Source organism: Ascaphus truei, chromosome 2 (genome assembly GCF_040206685.1).
Source record: "Ascaphus truei isolate aAscTru1 chromosome 2, aAscTru1.hap1, whole genome shotgun sequence".
In the NCBI taxonomy this organism is placed as follows: Eukaryota; Metazoa; Chordata; class Amphibia; order Anura; family Ascaphidae; genus Ascaphus; species Ascaphus truei.
Genome location: NC_134484.1, coordinates 374,351,603 through 374,375,585, shown reverse-complemented (window position 1 = coordinate 374,375,585; position 23,983 = coordinate 374,351,603). Strand labels below are relative to the sequence as shown.

The 23,983-nt window shown below is 43.2% G+C and overlaps 1 protein-coding gene across 1 annotated transcript in view; it reads left to right on the top strand.

The window, feature by feature from the left end:
• Positions 1–11,397, top strand: part of MTURN (maturin, neural progenitor differentiation regulator homolog) — a 31,261-nt gene extending 19,864 nt beyond the window's left edge. The window contains exons 2-3 of the mRNA XM_075587071.1: positions 7,231–7,353; positions 9,888–11,397. Of these exons, the coding sequence (XP_075443186.1) occupies positions 7,231–7,353; positions 9,888–9,998 (234 nt within the window). The 3' untranslated portion in view covers positions 9,999–11,397. The remainder of the gene's footprint in view (positions 1–7,230; positions 7,354–9,887) is intronic.
• Positions 11,398–23,983: the final 12,586 nt, after the last annotated feature.

The window sequence follows — 23,983 nt, the reverse complement described above, 5'->3', positions numbered from 1 at the left end:
CACATCCACCACCAGTGTAAGTTCTTTCAAATCTAAGGCTGTCTCACATTTTAACCTGTTCTGTAACTGTTACTGTACATACGCCTATAATATATATTATCTCTAACTGTGCATGCAATGTCTTGTATATAATGTATACCCTGTTCATTTATGTAACTGTATTTGTAACCATGTATTATTTGTCTTAACTCTATGCCCAGGACATACTTGAAAACGAGAGGTAACTCTCAATGTATTACTTCCTGGTAAAACATTTTATAAATTTATAAATAAATAAAATGTATGGAGAATATACTGCTCTAGAAGCAATCCAGAAATCAGAAGTTCAGCTTCAGTTCTCCTGGGGAGTGGGTTTATCTGTACGTAGAATATTTGCTGCCAAATCGGCCTGTAATATGCCCCTGCTGGCAGTGAAGGGGTTAAATGGTTTAACTATTGGTAATGTAGTTGTGCCAATATATTGTGTGCGCATTTACCGCCAGAAAATAAAAATAGGCTGTAATGCATTGCAGCCAAAGGAATGGCAGAAGCAAAAATGTGTTTACAGCCAATTGTGATGTAGCCTTGTTTCTAAAACATGTTTTTTTTTTTTTAAACCATAAAAGTATTCAAATGGGCTATTGATATTTTATCTTTGTATTTTTGTGAGGCTTCTGCGATTACCATAGCAATCACGGACAACCATTGTAATGCGTTCCAGAGAACCCATCAAAACAATTGGTACAAAACGAGAGAGCTTTTTTATTTTATTTTATATCAAAATATAACCGTGACGTTTGTTACAGAATATATGCTGGGCTTCGTTCTTTTAGGTGTAAGAACCCTGTCCAAAAGAGCTTTTTTTTTTTTTACCCAAACACACACTTTATTTTTCTGAATAAAATAGAATCAACTAACATCACAAATCTTAGTTTTATTGATCGACCCTTTATCCAGGACACGCGTTGGTTGCATCTTCCTGCCCCCAAATCGCCTGATTTTCTAATCCTTTTGTTTGTCTTCCTCTCGCAAAACATCATCGGACTGGATTTAAAGTCTCATCTGGTTGTCTGCCATGCTGTTTTATTGCAGAAGTAGGGCCCTATTCAGTATGTTGGGAAGACATCTTCCCGATGCTGTAGAAGATTTTGCTCTCATTTGGGATTGAGCTGAAATTTTATTTCCAGCCCAAAGAAGAGACCTCTTCCCAGCATAATGAAAAGGGGCTTCAGAGAGGAGGTTCCAGATGGTTAAGGTAGGACGTGAAGGTGCAAACTCGCAGAGATTCGCTGGGCTGTGTGGTTGCGCTGGAAGTTTTCTAAAAGTTTGAAAATTCGTAACGAGTTCGCTCAAACTTTTAGTCCAAAAAGTTCTACAAATTGAGAGAGGAACCGAAAGAGACCGATTTCGTAGTGGGCCTAGTGACCTATACCTCCCACTAGAGTCCCTTATATTCCACGTGGAGAGATACCTGGGAAATACACTTATTACAACATGCAAAATCTATTGAAATGATTCAAATGAGCCTATTTCTCAAGTATCTCTCTACATTGACTGTAAGCGACTATTGGGAGGTATATACGCAAGTGGGTCCTGTACAAAATTAGTCTCTCCTCTCTTGCCCTATTTTAAGGTTTTGAGTGCAAAAGCTTTTTACTTGGTTGACCGTTTTCAAACTTTTAACATTGTGCAAACGTTTTTCAGGGCTGAAAAACAAATGTTGTCATGGTTTGCGAACTTAACCGAAAAGTTTGTGTGTGTATATATTTATATAGCGCTTTACAGCAGTAATGCATGTGACATAATATTAGAACACATAATGGGAATAAGCCCTTCAGACATAAAGCAATAGGAAATGGAGTCCCTGCTCCAAAGAGCTTACAATATGTCAGGGGTGGGCAAAGTCCGGCCCCTTGGGCCACATCAGGCCAGCGGGATAGTTGACTTTGGCCTGCCCAGGTAGGGACCTTTTTCCCGGTCCCTACCTGTGCTGCGGGCGATGGAGGCAGCAGTGTGGCGGTGACGGAGGAGACGGCAGCATGGTTAGAGCCCACCCAGGTGGTCCTAACAAGTAAGTTAGGACTGACCGGAAGTCGGGCCAACTTCTATAATGGCCTGGGGGGGGGGGGGGGCCCAGCCACGCTGCTGTCTCCTCTGCCACCGCCGAGTTGCTGTCTCCTTCACCGCCGAGCTGCTGTCTCCTCTGCCACCGCCGAGCTGCTGTTTCCTCTGCCACCACCAAGCTGCTGTCTCCTTCACCGCCGAGCTGCTGTCTCCTTCACCGCTGAGCTGCTGTCTCCTTCACTGCCGAGCTGCTGCCTCCTTCACCGCCGAGCTGCTGTCTCCTTCACCGCCGAGCTGCTGTCTCTGTCTCCTTCACCGCGAGCTGCTGTCTCTGTCTCCTTCACCGCCGAGCTGCTGTCTCCTTCACCGCCGAGCTGCTGTCTCCTTCACCGCCGAGCTGCTGTCTCCTTCTCCTTCACGGCCGAGCTGCTGTCTCCTTCACCGCCGAGCTGCTGTCTCTGTCTCCTTCACCGCCGAGCTGCTGTCTCTGTCTTCTTCACCGCCGGGCTGCTGTCTCTGTCTCCTTCACCGCCGAGCTGCTGTCTCTGTCTCCTTCACCGCCGAGCTGCTGTCTCTGTCTCCTTCACCGCCGAGCTGCTGTCTCCTTCACTGCCGAGCTGCTGTCTCCTTCACCGCCGAGCTGCTGTCTCCTTCTCCTTCACGGCCGAGCTGCTGTCTCCTTCTCCTTCATGGCCGAGCTGCTGTCTCTGTCTCCTTCACCGCCGAGCTGCTGTCTCGGCCTCCTTCACCGCCGAGCTGCTGTCTCTGACCACAGGTAGGGATTGGGGGAGAAAGGAGAAGGAGAAGGGGAGAGAGGAAGGAAGTAAGTGAGTGAGGGAGAGTGGGTAGAATTAAAAGAGGGCCAGAATAAGTGAGACAGGGAGGCAGAAAGTGAGTGGGTGTAAGAGAGAGAGGGGGTAGAGGAGATGCAGGTGGGTAGAAGCTGGTGAGAGGGAGCTTTTAGTAAGCTACGCAAGACACCGTAAGTCTGTGTAGGTTTTGTAGATTTTACATTGTGTGTGGCCTGCAAAGCTTACCAAAGCTTGTCAAGTGGGAGCAGGAGGGTGCTCTGGTAAGTGCGTCTGCAAGTGGCCAAGGTTGGGGCATAGAAGATGTATAGTATCAGCCACAGAGCTACCCATATGCTTCGTTAAAGAGGTGTGTTTTAAGAAAGGTATTAAAGTTGGATAGAGAGGGTGCCAGTTGGATATTGAGGAAGGACATTCCAGAGGTGTGGGGCAGCGAGTGAGAGGTTTTAGGTGGGAGAGGGCTTTAGATACAAAAGGGTTAGGCAGAAGACATCCTTGAGCAGAATGCAAGAGTCGGACAAGTGTATAGCGAGCAATTAGGGCTGAGATGTAAGGAAGGAAAATGCTTGGAGGGAATATATCCACCGTGCTTCCTTTTGTAGTAAAACTACATCCACATCACCTTTCCTTTGACCCAAGGAAAATTGAACTATGCCAGTAAATGATATGGACTTAGTATCTCCATTGTGGCAATAATTGATATGTCTTGCTACTGGGGTGTCTGTGTTGTTGCGTATGGTTCCTATGTTTGAATTGTCTTAGTTTTACCTATGTACCTTAGACTTGCGAGTGTTGATTAGTGAAGAAAAGCAGGTTTGTTTAGCCTGGGAGAGGGCAGAGTTGAAACAGGATAGGATCAATTTGTAGCAGGGTTGCCACCACTCTGGGTTTGACCCGGAGACTACGGGTTTTGACCACGTATCTCTGGGCTCCGGCTTTACATAGTAAACCTCCGGGGTGTGGCGGCGGTGTTTCCCGGCGGCCTTGGAGTCCTCCCAGCATCTTCCCCTGCTAAGTAACTCCTTTGAATATGGCCGTGCGGCGTCAAAAGGCACCGCATTGCCATGGCAACGGGAACGCTATGTGCCATCACTGCATCACGTGACGCCTGTTGCCATTGTCATGGCAACTTGACGTCACTTAGCATCCCGTAGTCATGGCAATGCGACGCCATGTGACACCACGCGCCCATATTGACGGGTTGCAGTGGGAGATGCCGGGAGGATGTTGGAACGATGCGAGGGAGACGCCGCCGCCGCCGCTGAAGGTAAGTGCGATATTTTAACATTTTGCCTCCGGGTTGGCCTTCAGTGGAAGGTGGCAACCCTGATTTGTAGTGAAGGAAGTCTGCGAGAGTATGAGATTTCCTCTAGAGGTATTCAGAGGAGCGAGTGCAGGAGCGGAGCATGCGGGTGTGGCAGTTAAGCCAGGGTCTGTGGTTAGAAGGACGAGTAGGGCATGTAGATCAAGAGAAGAGGATAGGGCAGAGTTGTATTTCATGATAACATCTCTACTCGAAGGGATGTGGATCAATGTCCTTTTTAGAAGATTAAGAAAAATAGTTTTTTGTAAAACTATAGAGAACATGAAACAAAATATACACAGTGTTGTAACTTTGCCAATTTAGGACAGGGAGCTGCGAAACTCACACAATTACTCAATAATACATGTTACTTTTTATTGGGGATTTCCGTGCTAAGGAATGTTATGTGCGTATGTACATTTATGAAATCTTCACAAAGATTTTGACGCTGAACCTCATTTTAAGTTGTATACAAACTGCCATACACAGCTCACAATGTAAACCTTTCTAAATGAATACACATTGGTTTATACTAAGAGTAGAGAGGCAGGCCTGGACCCTGTCGGAAAACACCTTTTTGTCAAGGCACTTCTGGAAGAAGCTATACCACTGCATTTACTAAACTGCTTATGGTGATTAGACTGCGTCTTGTGGAAATGCATTTACTGCACCGACACACTTTATTCGAGCAAATACCCGGTATGTACCTGGCAGATACCTGGAATGCGCCGCTCCTCACCTCTGACAAGCCCCGTTGCGTTTGCCTTCCCAGCCTGGGTTCATGCCTGGCTGACGGGCGGCTGATCTGTTAAATGATAATGATTAAGATTTAATAGGCTGCAATGCTTCGCGTGTCTACCAGATGGCATAAATTCATGAATTGTAATGCAGTATATATATATATACTGTGCAGTATTGCAGCCAGCGGGAATAAAATGCTTCAATCCCTGCCGGAAAATAACTCAATGCACTCGGGCAGAAAACAGTCACAAACCTCAATACACCCGGGTATACCCGAATTCGTGGGACTAGCCGAGCTCGAATAAAGTGTGTCGCCAGTGTACATAGCTGGAAGGCATTTTTTAGCTGTGACACCTGCATAAGACGCCTTCTGGAAGGCATCGGACCACCTGGTTTATGTAGGTGCTTTGGAAGAACGACATTGCTATCTAACGGCTTTAACCATCGAATGAATGTAATCCAAGTGATATTTGAGCCTAATATTTTACTGATGGGTCTGTGATCATTTACATATTTTACATTATGCTAATTTAAATGTAAAAATATATTGTACATCATATTTTATAAAACTTGCATTGTATTTAATATGAACAATAGCGCATGCGTGTGTATGTGTGTGCTGTGATGTGACCCTTTTTATAATATTTAAAGCGGCACTCCCAGCTGTTTTTTTTTTTTTTTTTTTTTTTTTTTTAAACCTTAGTGACTCTTGGGGTCCTGTGTTCAATCAAGTTACTCTCATTATTTGAGAATAAAGCCTCTTTTTAACCCAGGCAGTGCTGAAAAGTTGTGTAATACGGCAGACATAAGCTTATAGGGATCCATGTTAAAATGGATAAGAAGTTAAAAGTGACAGTGTGCTCATTTACATGTCATTTCCCAGAATCCCTGGCTGCAGTGGAAATATTGAATGCTAAGAGATAATGATGAAAAGCAGGGTTGCAGCCCTGTCTGAGACGTGAATGTGCTCACAAGTGATATTTTTATTTACTGAGAAAAAAAAGCCAAATTCTGTTAAGGATAAAGTGCTAGTGAATGCATGAAACATTTGACAAAATAAGTCTGTTTTATTTTGCTCTGCATTGTCAAACTTTCACTGTTAGACCATTAAAGAAAATAAGTCCCCATGGGCAGGTGGATAGAAATAAAATAACACTTCACTAGAATATTATTTTTTTTTAACATTTTACACTCCCAGTCAGATCAGACATTTCTGATCTAAGCAGGAGTGAAAGAAGAGAATTTGGCTGTCACAATTTGTGGTTGATTCCAGGAAAGTTAAGTTGTGGTGATAATTCTCCCGATTTTATGTCGTGAGTGTAAACTTTAACCTCAAGTTGTATTAGAAACTCCTGGTCATTGGTTATGGCAGCGGTGCGCAAACTTTTTAAGCCACGCCCCCTCCCACCCTCTGCCTCTTACCTAGGGTAACCATATTTGTCCCGCAAAAAACGGCACTCGCCGACTGCGCATGCACATGCAGGCTATTCATGCGCATGTGCGATCGGCGTTAGGCAGTCACACATGCGCGACCAGCACGCGCCAATCACGCATGCACTCGAGCATCTGCCAAGTGCCGATCGCGCATGCGCGGCCAACGGAATAGAAAACCGGAACAGCACTTCAAACCGTGACTGTCCCATCTAAACCAGGACACCTGGTCACCCTACTCTTACCCTACTCTTACCGGCTCTCCTCATCTCATCTCTGCGTTGCCATTTGACATTACGCTGCCATTTGACACCGTGTTGTCAGGGCGACGCATCGTCGGGAGAAGGTAAGAGGCAATTACAGAGGCCCCGCATTCTCCAACGGCAATCTATTTAAATGTTGTGGGGAAGAGCCTGGGGCCTCTGTAATCATTGTGCCCCCCTTAGAAAATGTTGCACCCCTGAGTTAAGGAATAGAAAAGGCCTATGTACAGAGTTACAAAGACTATTATCTCTCATAGCAATACCCCACCAGTTAAAGGTTACAATCAAAGATGCAAAGGAGGAGAACAACATTTTTTATTAACAAAGTTGCTGTAACTACTGGGGCTTCGCCACCACTACAGTTCATCAATAAAATGAACCAGCCATAAATCTCTACCACATGGGTGCACTCTTTGTATTTAGGGCGTGTGTAGGCAGAAATAATGAGAAAGCTTATTTAATAAAAAAATAAACAATATAAAACAGGATTTAATAAAACAGCCTTAACCAAAGGGAGAGAAGGCACAGGACCTGCGATTTATGGCTCAATAGTAGATGATGTATTAGGTTGATGGTATAATGTGTTCTGTTGATGCTGGAAGTGAATGGCCCATTCTAACGCTCTTCTCTCGCTTTCCAGCACGTGTGGAGTGAGAGTGAGGACTGCTTGCCTTTCCTGCAGTTAGCACAGGACTACATTTCCTCCTGCGGTAAGAAGACTCTTCATGAAATACTGGAAAAGGTCTTCAAGTCTTTCAGACCCGTAAGTCCATTCTGTAAATGGTTTTTTTGTATGGTCCGGCCTGTCATGGTTGGGGACACGGGGATGATTTGTGGTTAAGGCAATGACTTGGCAATAAAGATCTTGGCATATGTGGGTAGTATTTTGTAGTAATAACTCATTTCTAAAGCTTTACATCTGGTTTTAGATTTGAATAAGGAGTTTATTCGGAAAGATAATGTAGTGGAGTGCCACAGGGTTCAGTACCGTGTCCAGTCATTCATTTTAATGCCTTTACTTAGATATGAGGGAGAAATACGCCCTTCTGCAGATGTCCAAATGTATTGCAGGGTGAACACTCCATACTAGGCCTAAAATGAGGAGCAACGATACAAGTTAGCTAGAAGAATAATCAAGAGATTGATAACTACTTTAGAATACTAAGAAGTTCAATGCAACTGAAACCAAAGGCAGAATAAACTGTTCAAAAAAAAAAAAAAAAAAGTATATGTATGTGTGTGTATATATATATATATACACAAATACAACTGTATGCTCATCTGCATGTCTTAGGCAGGTCTGCAACCCCGCCTTTCCCCATTATCACCCAGCATACAGCACTTCCACTGCAGCAAGGGATTCTGGGAAATGACATGCAAATGAGCATTGTTGCCTCAATAACCATTTTTAACATGGTTCCCATATATATATATATACTATCTCCCCCAAAACATAACAAGACCTTTTGGATGGTCACGGGGGAAATATATATTTTATTTTTTGTGAATGGTGGAAAAGGGGAACATCTACTCAGCATCTGATGAAGGGGTTTGTACCCTGAAACGTCATGCCAGCACCTCTCTTCCATGGGTAGGGTGTCACGGTTATTTCTTCATCAAGCATTTAGGAGTGTGTAGTGTCATATTGTACTTTTGCATTGAACATAGTTTCTAAAGCCTTTGTTCCCAAAAGTCTCCCGTATGAAGTGTTAGAAACACTATATCCGCGAGTAAGGGCGGTTGTGGAGAGAAATCTTACTAGCATCATATACCAGGATGGAAAAATCCTAGGCGCCTAAAATTTCCCCCCTGGTGCTTGTGCTCTGCGCACTGACTGACCTGTAAATCACCACTGCGAACGGCAACAGCGCTCCGCAGCCACATCATAGCGGGATCTGGTGCGCTGAGATCGGCAGCAGTGGTGACTGACCGGTCAAGTCACCACTGCGCCTTTCGGTGAGAAGAGCGACGGGGGGATTGGGGAACAGGAGATAGAGGCGAGGGTTGGGGCTAGTTGGGGGGGTAGGAGGGAGCTCCTTTACTCTGCCCCTGCTCTCAATGCACAGTGTGGCAGGGGGAGGAGTGTGTTTGTGTGTGTCACAGATACACCCCCCATAGAAAATGTTGGCTACTAAGTATTTAATATTTTTGTGCACTCCTGAATCATACATTTATTTAACCATACCGAGAGGCTCATGGGCGCAATCACAAAACTGTGCATGCCGAATATTAATGGCTACGGTAGAGATACAGAAAAGGAATGAAAAAAATTCATACATTTAAAAAAAAAAACTTCACTTTAAAAAAAAAAAAAAAAGAACAGTTCAATGTAATTTATATTTATATCTCCCCTGGAGGCATTAAAAGTTGCGAAAAATTATATACCGCAAATAAAAATACCACTTATGACCTCATTCACAGTCAGACAGGTCCACAAACCTTTCTTCCCCCATTATCTGTCAGCATACAATGCTTCCACTGCAGCCAGGGATTCTGGGTAAAGACATGCAAATAATAACCAAAAAGTAGTTAAATACTTTTTTTTTTTGTCTGATTTGTATAATAATGGTGTTAGTCAACTACATTTAACCTATTGAGCGAGCCACTGACTTTAGTGCACTTTGGTCCTAGGAGGGACTATACTTTTAGGGCGTGGAAGAAACAAAATGGCCAAGTTGATGGACCAAATGACCCATATTTGCCATAAATTTCTCTTCTTTCTGTATCATCTCTTTGTTACGTTGATCAATTAGCTTTTAAGAAAAAAAAAATGCGGACAAAGTATAATATGCAGTCACTGTGCTGCTCTCTCTCCCTCCCCGTCAAAGAGATTTAAACCTATATTCCCGTGCTTGAGGCTTCAAAAATGAATGGCAAAATCACAATGTAATGAGGAACTCTAGTAAAACATGTCCTCCCGCTTCAAATATACTTTTGCCCCTAGACCACGCAGTAATTTTTGGGTGTGAAGTAACTGTACAAAAGTTATTTTGCCTGTTCCTACATTCACTACTAACTGAGCGGTGCTGGGGAAGCTGTGACGGGCATTGTTGAGGGTCATATTCGAGATGTCTACACGGACAAGGGGTTTTCCTGTAATGTCAAGGACCATGTTCGATAATATAGCAGAAGCTTCCCTTTTGCTTGGGTGAAGGCGTCATTGAGCTCCTGACGAGTGGCGGCAGGGCACAACCTAGAGAGCAGTGAAGGCAGCCTACCATTAAACAACAACAATAATAACGAATGAGGAATACAACCTGAATTCTGACCATCTCACCTTCTTCTTGTCTTGCATAGCTACTGGGTCTCCCGGATGTTGACGACGACGCTTTTGAGGAGTACAATGCCGATGTGGAGGAGGATGAACCGGAGGCGGATCACCAGCAGATGGGGGTCAGCCAGCAGTAGAGTACCAAGGATATTCCTTTAAAGAGAGAAAAACAAACCAACATAAAACATAATAGTAAACACACAATAAAATGCAGAAAATACAACCTCTAGCTTGGCTTTAGCTAAGAAGCGAGCTGAGCCTCAGCCCTGTTGGCGCTTTTCCCACCATTCTCGATTCTAGAATTTAGCTTTGTTTTCCGGCTGTGTTCAGTTTGGAACGGCACTCACTATAATGAATGTAGCACGCTGAATACTGAGGTTGTAACAGTGGATTGGGAAGTAGGAGGGGCTCTTGAATGTAACCTTGGTAAGTGGAACAGAATTGGGGATTCCGGTTCTTGGCTGTAACCGGACGCCGGAAAAGCAACACCAATCATGAACACTAAAAAAAATAAAACAAAGTGTACTGGTAATCACGGAATTCAAATGGGTTTTTTTTTTTCATTGTTAACTGGTTTTCTTGTATTTTATTAATGAAAATGCCACATAAAATAGAAAACTAAACACCGAAAACCGGAATCCCTAATAATTCAGATGAAACACATTCTGCACAAATCTATATATATATCCTTTTTTTCCCCCTGTGCAGCTTCTGCAACCATACTAAATGTGAAGTTTAAGAGATTGTGCCCACAGAAGCACAGTTAAAGTTTGCTAGCATGGCAGTAGAGCTTATAGAAGTTGTCCGCAAAAAGCCCCATGCTCATATTTTACCCTCATGCGTCAGATCCTAAACACCATGCTTGTCCCACAGTAAAGAAAGGGATCAACAACGTGCGAGTAAAACAGAGGTCCTAGGACTGTTTCTGAGTCCACTTCTCAGGACTCCCCAGCCAAGCAATGTTGAAACATTCACGGTGAGATAAATGCATAGACGTGTGGTTGGTTATTGATTGGTTATTCCTTAAATCTAGTCTGGCCGGTGTTTTTTCAAAGAGATGTTTGAAATACGATGCAGAAACTATTTCAAGACTAGCGCTCATCCTTTTATCATTTTAAATGTAACACTGTACAGTAACAGGAATTCAGGGGGTGTCGGGGCAGGGGGAAAACCAGTTCTGAAATGCACACACTGTGCAGTCACAGAGCTAAGAGCCTCCCAGTTGCAAAGCTGCAGTACATCTGACACCAGCTTTGTAGTTGCAGTGTTGAGGCTATTGGCTGCAAAGTTCACTACAAATGCACAGCTGACTTTAACGCTTCCAGGCTGCAAAGTTGAACAGAGACCTGTTCCATTAAAATTTCTTTTACTGGTTTACATTTTGCAGATGATAACCGCTTAGTACTGCAGCTGCACCTTTCCGTCTTTCAAAATTCCCAACCATCAGGCATTGCCAGGCCTTGGCTAAGTCCACATCATCATAAGATTGCCGCGCAGTCCTGTATCTCCAAGTCTCCATTTGCCATTGAAATGTAGGCTATTTGCTTTGAGAAAACAGGGGGGGGGGAGAAGAGGAGGCTGATATGAGACATCTACCAGCCAATTTGACTTGCTTTTCCAGCATCAGGTGTCCTATGGCAGAAGACTGCTTGGTAAAAGTGTCCTATTATAAAGAGATTCCACTGTATTATTGATGAAACATTTTGCATTGCATATAAAAATATGTTTGTTTTTTTTTGGTTGCCTTCCTCTGGATCTATAAGGAAGTATAGATATAGGATAAAGTATCTGTTGTCTAAATTTAGCACAGGTTGAACTTGATGGACGTACGTCTTTTTTTCAACCTCATTTACTATGTAACCTTTATAACATTGGAATCTAAAACTACTTTTTTGGATGCTCTTTGGGCAAAGGCATCAACTGAACTTCGGTGCAGCATTAGGGCATTTTACAATACAATCTAGTGTTTCTAATTACTTTTATAGGAACATTGACAAATTTAAATACTCATAAACTGAGCGTCACCGTAATTAGAATAGGGATTAAATAGGGATTCTTTGTGGGGAAAAAAAAGGTTAAGAAACATTGTCTGAGCTCATACCTGAAAAACAACTTAAAGAACAACGAAATCATTTAATCCATCTCTATGCTTTCACACTTCATATGCTGTGGAGCTGTCTTCCCTGTGCTAGGGAATATTTGAGTCCCATTTATTGGAATAGAGCTGAACTCCTCTCCAGCCCTGGGAAGCGTCTTCACAGCATGTTGAATGGTTGAAGGAAACTTGAGCTAGTGTGGAGACTAGAGGTGTGGACCTCAAAGACCACTTGTACCAAACTCCTCCACTTCCAGATGGCCCTGCAACTCGTTGCAAAGCAATGACTCTAACACTTGGCGAAAGTAGTTGAGTGTTGGCACTTCCTCTCCTGTCAGGGGTACTCTGCCAATGTTGCTTTCTTTTTATATAGAAATAACCAATTAATTAAAGACCTTGTTTTTTCCTACCCCCTCACATATCTGCATAAAGATAAAATCATGCAACATATCCCGAGCGATGGGGCCAGAATTGCGTGAATTACATGTCCCTGCATAGTAGACTCCCATGACATGGAAATAGTTTATATGATGAGGGCTTTATAAGACGCCATATGGATATGGGCGGTATATCTTTGATTCCCCTTTCCGAGGATGCAGTCTGTCTATATTGACCTCCTTGGGTGCCAGAAGGGCTTTCGACGCCCCTGTTTATTTCATGTCTATTACATGCGATAGTTAATGGGTTAGGGCCAGGTCTGCACAACTCCAGTCCTCGGGGGCCACAAACAGGCCAGGTTTTCATTATATCCCTCCTTCAGCATAGCTGGCTCAATGAGCCACTAATTGAGCCAGCTGTGCTGAAGTAGGGATATCCTGAAAACCTGGCCGGTTTGCGGCCCTCGAGGACGCGTTGTGCAGGCCTGGGTTAGGCGGTGTCTTCACACCTCCCCCGAGCGTTGTAGGAAGGTAGTGTCTGCCCTCGGGTAGCTTGGTATTAAGTAAATCCCGGGCATATTGACATATGGTTCACAGTGAAACATTTTCTATCACAGTGACACAATTTATTTCGATAAAGGAAATATTCGGCAATTTTAACATCGCGGTTCCTCTGTATAAATTAATAATCATTTTTAATATGGTTGACATCATCCTAGTCCGAATAACATTGCTCTCATTTTCCGCTCCTTGAAGCTATATTTCCTCTCGTTCATTCTTTCTTTCCCGTTACAGTATTTAAGGTCATATCCGTTCCCGTACAATTCTGTCTGGTCGCAAGCTGCAGATAAATTAAGTATTAGAAACATTTGTATGCAACACGGTGCTGCGAACGACAGAGACCTTTGCAGAATCGTGGCACTCTGTTCGGAACGGACTAAACACTAAAAATTAGACTGGGCGTTTTGTCACGGACAGTGAATAACGCAACATGCAGAGCAATGCGTAGCAGACACCTCTGGTAGTGAAGGGGTTAAAACGGCACTTTGATTTATACTTCATTTGCATGTATGCATTTTTTTTTTTTTAAATCCTTCCAACACAAACGCATCTTGCATGTCGCAATTCAAGGCGACAATCCTTCAGTCTGCTGCCAAACCATGTGTCCTGTGCAGGAAAACCATTCATTTGAATGGATCTGAACTCTTTTCTTGCACATGAAAGATGTCTTCACAGCACATTGAATAAGCAGCAAAGAGTTGTGATGATGAAGCTGTTCAAAAGCAAAATGACATAGGTGGTTGTTGTTGCAGACGGCCCCCTTGTTTCCTGCATAGTCGCCCCAAGTTTTAGAAAGAGAGAGGTTTGTGTTCTGTGGGTTGCATAACTTGCACTGTCGCAGTTAGACTGGAATTCAGTACACAGAGCAGGAAACTATACCTTGACATATTTATTAACATAAACAGATGAAGAGTCTTAGTAACCTATAATGTATTGTATCAGAACACTTTCTGTGACCAGAACTTTTGGGGTTATTCATTGAACTGCGATAGTGCCCCAATCGGCACTATCACAGTTGAATGGGTAAACCCGCCTTTGTGATGGCCTTGTCTGAGTTTGCCATATTAATGTAGCATTCATAGATTGCTCTTCTTGCAAGACTTGCAGACTTTTATCGCTTCACAGCTAGAGGGGCTGGCTCGTATACTTTTATATTACAGTCCTATATTGTTTGAGTTTTCTTACCCTCGTCCATTTAAATCGCATATTCTTACCAGTGTTTCAGTGGAGAACATGAGATTTATACACTGGGAGAACTTGTCCCCTGGAAAATCCCCCAAATAATCAGAGCCAAGTCTTGGTAGTTTCTAACACTAGGAATGTGGCAAGTCATTTTGACAAATGACGTGCTACGTTGCTCTCAGAAAGAAACAATTTTCCATTTAGTTTTAATTTAGAATAATGGAAATCGCATATTTGTGGGTTATAGGGGACGAGGTGTAGCACAGTGGGTAGGATGTTGGTTTTCAGTACAAAAGCATGTGGATTTAGTTCCTACTTTGTCCGGTTGGCCGAAACTCTTTGCCCAAATATGCAGTTCTAGACTTTAAGGTATCCTACAACCCATTCAAATTATTACCCCTGTACGTTCATTGATTAAATTAATCTTTCTTGGTTAAAAAAATAAATATATATTTCTTCAAGTGTATCTGCCCTGAGGTTTCTTTTAATTTTTTTAACCCTTTGGTTCTTGTCTTAAATACTGTGGGTCACCCGAAACATTCATGTAGAGAGGAGGAAAATGAAGTGAGCTGTGGTTGTTTGTTCCATTAGTCTCCATCCTAGCCATGTGTTCCGAAGTTATTTAGCGGCGTGAGATTCATTTTTGTTTGGGGTGTCCCTTCTACTGAAGAAGCCATAGTCTTACAACAGGGGCAATGGGGCAATGTATAGCTAGGACGCATTACCTATTCATATGAATCAACTGAAAACTGCCACATGACATTTGGTGGCCGCTGATTTGCATTCCGATATACCCCTCCCTCGCAACTCCAGGTGGAACGCGCCCTGCGGCCCATGCCTCTACTCAATCCAGGGTTGGTCAAAAGACTTGAACACCTTACTTGAATAAGTCTTTATTACTTATTTTAAGTCTTTAAATTAATTGTTTGGATGGGATTAGCACCATCTCTTGACCAATGGGTCCCGAGATGAGGAAATAGAGGCTTATGCTGCTATTTATTTATTTTTAGCTATATCATTATTATTTTTTCATCCTCCTTGAGAGAGAATGTGTATATGCTCTTTTAACCCCTTCATGGTCGGAGTCCCCCCCCCAACACTGTAGAGGTTAATGTCCCTTTTACGTACAAGATAAGAGAGCCATGTGTGTGCAGAGCTGAACTCCATGTTTGAACATGCATCATTTCAGAAGTTGCTTCCAACCACTTAATCTTTTGTCGTGTAATAGTTACCAAACTGTATGTAAAAATGCTTTGACAGAGCGTCCTCTCTGCTCCCTGTATGTACTTCATGTAGACAAAGGTTTGTGGTGGCATTGCATGTAAAAGATGTTTGCTTCTATCTGTGGATTGGGGTCTTGGTTAATAAATCATTTACACTCTACAAATAAATTGTATTTATTTCTATTCATTGTCCTACCTTCCTGGTATCTTGAAGCACCCTCTAAACCCAGAAGAGCCGGGTCACCTTCAGCCTACCCATGTACTGGAGATTCCACGTAATGTGAAATCCGAAGTTCAACTTTTAAGCGTGACAAATAGAATTGCCTCCACAACATGCAGCTATCGGAATGACTGAAGTGAAGTCTGTAAAAACAACAGTCTACTTGTAGTAAGGCACCCGCTCACTGGATCCAAAAAAGTTACGCGACTACCAGAATGTCCTGGATCTGCATACCAGAAAATAAGGTGCTCCAGATGTAGTCGACATACGTCAAGGTACTGTAAATAAAATCAGCATGTTTTATTGTAAATCCATTAAGCATATTGCTCTGCATCATCTGCCGTAGAAATCAGGATGTTATCAGTTCTAGAAGTTATTATGAGATAGATATGTATCGATATATATGTGATAATTTCTTTTTCTGAGATATATATATATATATATATATTTATATATTAGTGTTTGACAAATCACCCAAAAATCTACTAGCCCAACCAAAAAATCTACTCGCCACATAGTCCCGCCCCCAACCCCGCTTTAAAATAAAACACATTTAATAAATTCCTAGTCAGAACAACATTCATTTTTGACATAAATGTATTTATTGTATTACACACGACTAATTGTAGTATAATGTGTGTGTGTGTGTGTGTGTGTGTGTGTGTGTGTGTGTGTGTGTGTATGCCGGATCTTACCTGATCCGTAGTCCCTCAATGTCCAGGTACCTCATTCCCGCAATGTTATACATTGGAGGGGAGGTGTTCCCTACCTGTCTTCTGGGTTAGGGGGGGTTCCGATGTCTTCCGTGTGAAGCTTGAGTCAGATCTGGAAGAAAGCAGTATAGGTTATTTCGGTGTAGTATAGGGCAGTTAAGATATATAGGGTAAGTAAGATATCCAGTTCCAGAGTGTGAGACAGACAGAGAGAGGGTGAGAGGGGGTGAGGGGGCGAGAGGGAGAGAGACAGAGGGCTTGATTGGGTGGGGTGATGTGACACGTCTGGTATCCTACACACACACACACACACACACACACACTCTCCCATGTGCACACACACACAATCTCACACACACACACCCCACCCCCCCCTCTACACACCTTGGGATCGCTGTGGTCACCTCCGGAGAGCGCCATATCCCACGGAGAGAGGGAGAAGAGGCGGGGGGCAGGCTGGGTGTCGGCGTCTGTCGCTGCGGGTCACCGGGTGTCAGACGCGCCGGGACATGGGGGCGGTGGCGGCAGCAGCCTCAGCTCAGTGGCTGTTGGTGGAGACCTTCCGGGACCTGGCGGAGCTGCCACGCGAGATCGGGAGTGAGTGGGGAGATTTGGGGTGTCGGGGGGAGATTGTGGTGAGGGGGGGGGTCACGGAGGCCGGGAGAAATTGTGTTGAGGGCGGTTCACGGAGGCCGGGAGAGATTGGGGTGGGGGGGGTGGTGGATGGCCCGATGGGAGGGGGTGGCGGATGGCCCGATGCGAGGGGGGGCAGACAGGCGTGGAAGGGGCTGCCGGAAGGGGGAGGAGTGGAAGCGCTGAGGAGGGAAAGTTGCAGAGAGGCGGCGGAGGAGCGAAGGCACTGCACAGAGAGCCGGAGGCAGGGTAATCTCCCCCAACAACATAAACCCGCCTCCGGCTTTTTTTTTTTTTTTTCTCCAGCGCGAGCGCGGGAAAAACAGCAGCGCGAGCTGGGGAAATGTAAAAAACACGTGTGCTGCTTGGGCCAATATTTACTCACCCGGAGGTTAAATCCACACGCCCCGGGCGTGTAAATGTATATAATAATTGTCAAACACATGATGATATATATATATATATATATATATATATATATATATATATATATATATATATATATATATATATCAAGGCAGCAGGCACTCTGTAAACAATGAAACACTGATGCTTATCCCATATGCGATATTGAAACAGCAGATATTACCAGATCTTCATCCGGAGAGAAGAGACAGCACACAGCCAAGTTGAAATGACAATATATTGAGGTAACAAAAACCAAGGCACTCCATCCGACGTTTCGATCAGCTACATGTGACCTTCCTCAGGGAAGATTATTTCTCATAATCTTAGTGACATACACAGTAAATATTTCAAACATTTGCACCATGGGGGGAGGGGGCATTGCAGGAAGTTGGTCCCAGCCAGAGGTCGGGGCCAACAACCGCGTGTGGCTGCCAGGCCTGAGCTCTCCACCTGTGACACACCACCCAAATGATGGAGGGTGACTTGGATACAAAATAGCTTTATTGGATCTGAGGCAAAAAAAAAAAAAAAACAGGTATTTTTTGGATATCCCCCGAACCCATACGCCACATGAATATTAATGGGCCTGATCCTATCCTAAACTTCATAAAGAATGTGTAAAAGTAAGGAGACCTCAACAGTCTCTTGTTACTAAAAATATTTTTGAGCCCCAGATTTCACTGTGTCATTTATCATATGTCTTGTTTTTACATTCGTAAAACTTAATTGAAGACAAAAATATTAATTCAATGGGAAATTGTATTTGGCAAATCTTACATGTTGCAAAATTGGGACAAATCTTTGGTAAATGACACGAATAATGTATTATACCCAACAGACTGTCCCACTTTGGGACTATTGCATATATAAAATCCTTTTACATTTATAAAGTTTGTGTTTGTGCTCAGTGCATGACCAGAAACAGACAGCACACAATATAAGGTTTGACCACAAGAGGGAAGCGGTGAGTTCTTCCTGTTCTGCTGACCAACAGCTGCTTTTGTAATTGTTCTCTAGACTGTTTTGTAGCACAGGCTCGCCATCATGTCTATGTAGGAACCTTTTAGCAGATTCCTGAACTACCAATTTTATACTGTGTCATCTGAATTTCCTCCACTATATATAAAAAAAAAAAAAGATTAAACAAAACAATTATCAATAGCAAGCTGGACATTTATGCAGTGTCTATGGGGTTACAAAGTAGAAGCACTATATGCTATAAGTGAGCTACAGTGCAATTAAACTGATTTAAAAAAAAAAAAACAGAAGTGTCGTAACAATTGTGAACAAAATCTAAAAAATTAAATGCAAGAAAAATATACTTCGTAAGCTTATGGCTGCAGCCGAGGTTTATTTCCACCTTTCTCCTAGGAGAAGAAATCTCTCAATGACGACTGCTATTATCTATACTCTATGTGCTTAGACCCGCTCATTAAATAGGGGAGATGGGTGAGGAGTGGCCAAATACCTCCAAACAATTTACAATTAGTAATGAACAATCTTAGCGAGCGAACATATTTTGGCCAAAAGATGAAATTACCCCATATTGGGGTTTCTTTGTTTACTGTTGGATATTTGAAGTCACTTTCACAGTAGCGCTCCAGTTGGTACTAAGAAGTATATACATGTAACCCCTCTCCTTACCTGGCTCAAAAGGAGGGTGTTGCACAGGTGTATGTAGGTGGAAAGTGCAGGTGTTATGCACTAGACTCTTTCATGCATACCTTGACCTCAGGGCTGGCGTCCGGCTGGCTGGAATGGTAAGCTGGGAAAAGGGAGACCAAAAGCTGCGACGTTCGAAATGCATTGGATGGGTCTTTTGCCACATTAAAGTGCCCTTTTAATCATTTTTTTGTCCTGGTTTCTTCCTGCTCCGTTTGTGCTGGTGCGCTTTTTGGTCTCCCTTTTCCCTGTATTGCATTGAGTAGCTGCACAGCCTGCCTGCCTGCCCTACCAGGATGTGAGTATTTGCATATTTTTCAGGGGAACCTGCCAATGAGACTGATGGTGAGTGGGTTGCACCACACACCAGCTGTCTTCAGGAGGATAGTACCCATTATATGACACAATAGGTACTATATCAATTGTTAGTACCCTGGTACAGTGGTCTGGCTTATTATCATTTTGAGATATACCTGCATTTGAGCGCTTCAGCTATTTTCCATATTGGAATGGTAAGCTGGACTGTGGTTGATGTTGAAGAATGATGGGAAAGGGTGCCAGAGATTTTTAGTATAGACGAACAGGACTGGTTTAGTCACAATAGGACAGGCTTTTGTACACAAAGCATCCCTGGATCCAATACATTCAGTCCAGGGAGGTCCACAAGGCTTTTAGTTATCATTGCATACCTTCTTATGAGGAACACTTGACTATGTTGGCTACAAGGAGGGTACACCTCAATCTGGGTTCTCTCTACCCGCCATCCTATGCATACTTCCCATCAGCTACTTCTCTGGTAAGTAATCTGCAGTGCTTTTGATATGCATGGCCCATTATAGTCTCACTCACATGTGGCTTTGCACACACTGTTCCCTTGTATTTACAGATAGCTCAAACTGTTTCTCTTAGTGGGCCTATTCCTAATAGGCGCACTTTGCCTAACATGTAAAATAATAAAGGATTACTTCAGATACTCACATAGGACAAGTTGCACAATTAGACATGGGACAGGGTGAGACCCCCACCTTCTTCTACCCTGATGTCATGGGCTCCGCCTGGGGTCTGAGGTCTTAGTTCACACCCCCTATATTTATAGGCCATGGTGACATAAGAGATCACAGTGACAACTTGGGAGGTGGCAAGGACCCTTTTTATATATGCACAGTGTGGGTTCTTTCTAAAACGGGGACGGGGCTACCTAGCAGTTGGTAATTAGCAATATTTAAGTAACCACCATGAGCATACAGCACAAACAACTAAATTAACCCGTTATCTACCTAATGGCAATCCTAACAGGGAGGTTGTGTTTATTATACATGTATAATACTGTGGATTTTAGTTTTTTTTTTTAATCACTAATATTGTTTATTACTAATTGTGCCAGAAGCTTGAAAGATGTAAAATCTCACTGATCTCGTTGATTTTACCATCAGAATCTCATAGAAAGAATTCAATGGAATCTCATTGAAAACAAAATCAGTACTTTCCCATTAAAATTCCATATTTTTTTGCCCAGACACCGTACCTCTCACAGATTTCAATCCTTGATGACTCGCATCTCTATTGTGCATAATCTGTGCACTGACCCATTCATTTAGCAGCATGAGAGGCCAGAGTGGTAGCTCTGCTCTCAGTAAAATATTATGCTACAAAAATGGGCAAAAAGTGCCAGCACTTGGAGGATGGACCAAGGATGGAGTTGCCATCCTCCAGCGGTAACGCAGTCATAAAATCTACAACAAACAAAAAAAATCACATGTACAGTTCATTAAAGTGCAAGATAAAATAAAGGCATTTTAAGGTCTAAGGCAGAAAAAACAGGGATCAAGTAGGGTCTGAGGTTTCACAGCAGATGGGAAAATGGGCAGGCGTTGGGCCAAGTGGTTCTTATCTGCCATCAAATTCTATGTTTCTAGCATTGACCTTTATCATTCTCTTTCTTCTGCCTGCTGGCCCTTTAATAAAGCAGAGCTGTGACTTTGTTTTCCCTGTGTAAGATAAATAATATGCACATTTGTGGTGGATCTGAGATGGGCACAACATGAAGATACCTGTGAGGTTTCCAAAGCTTTGCGCACTATCATTTCCGCTATGAAGATTTCTCACATTGGTACAAGGTATCAGAAGCTTCAACTACCCTAGTCTTGTCCAGGATCTATGCAGATAAAGGAATTTTGAACTACATTGTGAAATACCTTGATATCACTGGAATGTAATCCTCCTTTCACATGTTTTTCAACAATAGGTTTCAGCTATATTCAGCATTATTTTATTTTTGTAGTGTTTCCGCTGACCCGCAAGAGCTTTCTGAGATAAGGGATTAATTCCTTCCAGGGAATCATAGATGGTGTTAGATTACTAATTTGATTTATGATGGTAATCGTTACATTATCCCCCCCTCCCCCCATGCAATATATCCCAGAATCCACATGATCCAAGAAGTTAATTGCAATACCTGTGTATTATTATTATTTCTTCATTACACCACGAAATATAATAAATGCCACAGAATTCAGTTCCTCCGGGACTGGTAGCAGACACTGAGACTATATAGTACACACAGTGCAGAATACTGAACTTTTATCAAAGGGTTTTAGTATTATATTATAACAATATAGAAACAATTATTATTCGTTTGTACAGTTCTCCTCTAGAGGTCAGTAGTATATAAAAGAAAGAAACAGCTAAAACCTGCCACTTCCCAGTCAATAATATGTCTATTCAAAGAGAATACTGGAGCTACATATGTAAATTGTTAATTATGTGCATTCAAAGTCAAAGTTCCTTGTAACACAGCAGCTTACAAATGTAACTGTGCAGCAAGAAGAAGGGTATAGATGTGTAGCACTGCCGCAGTTTCCAGCTCCCAGTGAAACCGGAAAAATGATGAGGTAAGCTTTCAATTGAACAACAGTGCCCCCACATATATGTATATGGTTACCGGTGCCTGTTATTACGTCCTATTGGTTACTAGGAGGGGCCGTCATGGGGTTTCTTTCTGTGATGGTCAAGTGGACCTCACTAGACTCCTAGCCCTTACCTGACAAATTACCACATCATTCATGGACTTTCTCATGTTATCCAGCATTATTTACATATGTCATGGAGGAATTCTGACCGATTTTGACGCATCACAAACACATTTTTGTTCTATACAAATGTAACTGGCTTCCTTAGGCCAGGTCCCCGTGGAGGCTGCTGCACGCGCGCCTGGTGTTCTGGCCGTGCGTGCACAGCTTAAAACCGTGATCTGCAGTCTGTAGGGAGTGATCGGAGGCGCGGGGGGCGTGGTCAAAACCCCCAGTAGCACCGCTTTTACATTGTCGCTCAGAGGACCACTATCTAATTACACACACAACACTTCTTTTTTTTAAAGATTTGGTAAAGTATTTTATAACGTCTCAGCCAATACCTACTTCCCCAGCAGAGCTCAAATATTCCTAGACTACAGTACCAACAGCTTTGACAGTGTGTAATGAAAGCAGATTTTTTATTCAGACAATACCAATTAATTTCTAAGTCAGTTTGAGCCACATAAACTGCAAGAACCAGCACTAAATAATTAAAGGCTCATGACCTAGCCAACAGCACTATCACCACGCATGAAACTGTGCTAACTAGTATAATAGACCAACAAAGTAAGCTGCGTTCCTATTGGCCCAAGCTATCTCCCCTCCTATTGGCTCCCAGCGCACCATGTGACCGCATTGCCGCACGGGAACACAATCTTGTTGTATGCCCTGCTGGCTGACGCGCCTCGTGAGCTGACAGGGAAGGAGACACTGGGGCCTGCCACTACCGAGGTAAGTGATTGGTGTGTGGCGCGCGCACGCCGCCGTCACCACCGGGGACCTGGCGTTTTGTGAAGTACAGGCCTGCTACACTGCTACAGTAAATAAGAGCTCCAACAGTGTGCCGGCACCATTACACAGGTCTGCAGAACCAGGATTGGGTGGCCATAGGGAAAGACACTGACACACACCCGCGCAGCGCTTATTGGGGGGGGGGTTATGTTTTCAATGTAACATGAATGTTGGTAATGATCCTTCTGGTGAGGATCATAATGTACCTGCATAGCCAATTCTAATTACTTTCTAAATGCTATTGAAATATAAACATTGGTCTAGTTTGCCTGCACTTTGTCTGATTTAGGACCAGAGGGGAATAATGTGCAAGAGGAGGAGGATGACTAAGGCCCCCACCTCAGCAGTGGGTGTCAGTCTGAGGCAAATACGAGGAGTTCATTACTGTATATTTTTTCCTAAAGTAAAATATTATCGCTGATTTTAATTACTTTTATTGAATCCAGAGCCAAAGTAGACTATATTTATTAGAACATCATGACTCCTCAAAATTAGGGATGTATGGACCTTCCCAACACACGCTATTGAAGTTAAAGCTATTTGTCAATTCATAGGATAAAGAAAAATTGCATCTTCTTGTTTTCCTGTGCAAATATTGGCGAAATTTGTTCTCTAAGGCCGCGCTTATAGTGCCGACGATGCGACCGATGACGTCACCCGTCGCCATTGCGAAAGTTATATTTTAAGTTTAGGTGACGTCGCTGGCTACAAGGCCAGTGATGTCACAAAAGGGGGAGGGCAGAGGCACGGAGAAGCTCCTGATTGGCCGCAAGGGGAGACCGTCGCCAAAACAAAATCAAATATCAGTGACTACCAGATTTCTGGTATCACTGTCGCTCCGTCGCTTTGTTTTGACGCGACGGTCGCCATCGCCAGCACTATAAGCGCAGCCTAAGGAAGATACGCGTGGTTATTTTTTCTTGGCACTGTTATATCATTACTCCTTTTTCGCAAGTGTCAATGTCCAGAATTCCCCACGTTTGGGAATTTGCATTAAGGTTTTATCCATGTCTACTCAAAATAATTAGTGACGTTGTGTACTAATTCCCAAAGCAAGGTGGTGGATTACGCTGCACACTCCCGTCCGCTGCTGTGCTTAATGTACATTTTAATTTTTTTCCCCTCAAGTTCAAACCAGTGGCAAAGATAAATAACATATGTCCACTTTGCAATATTGATGTCATT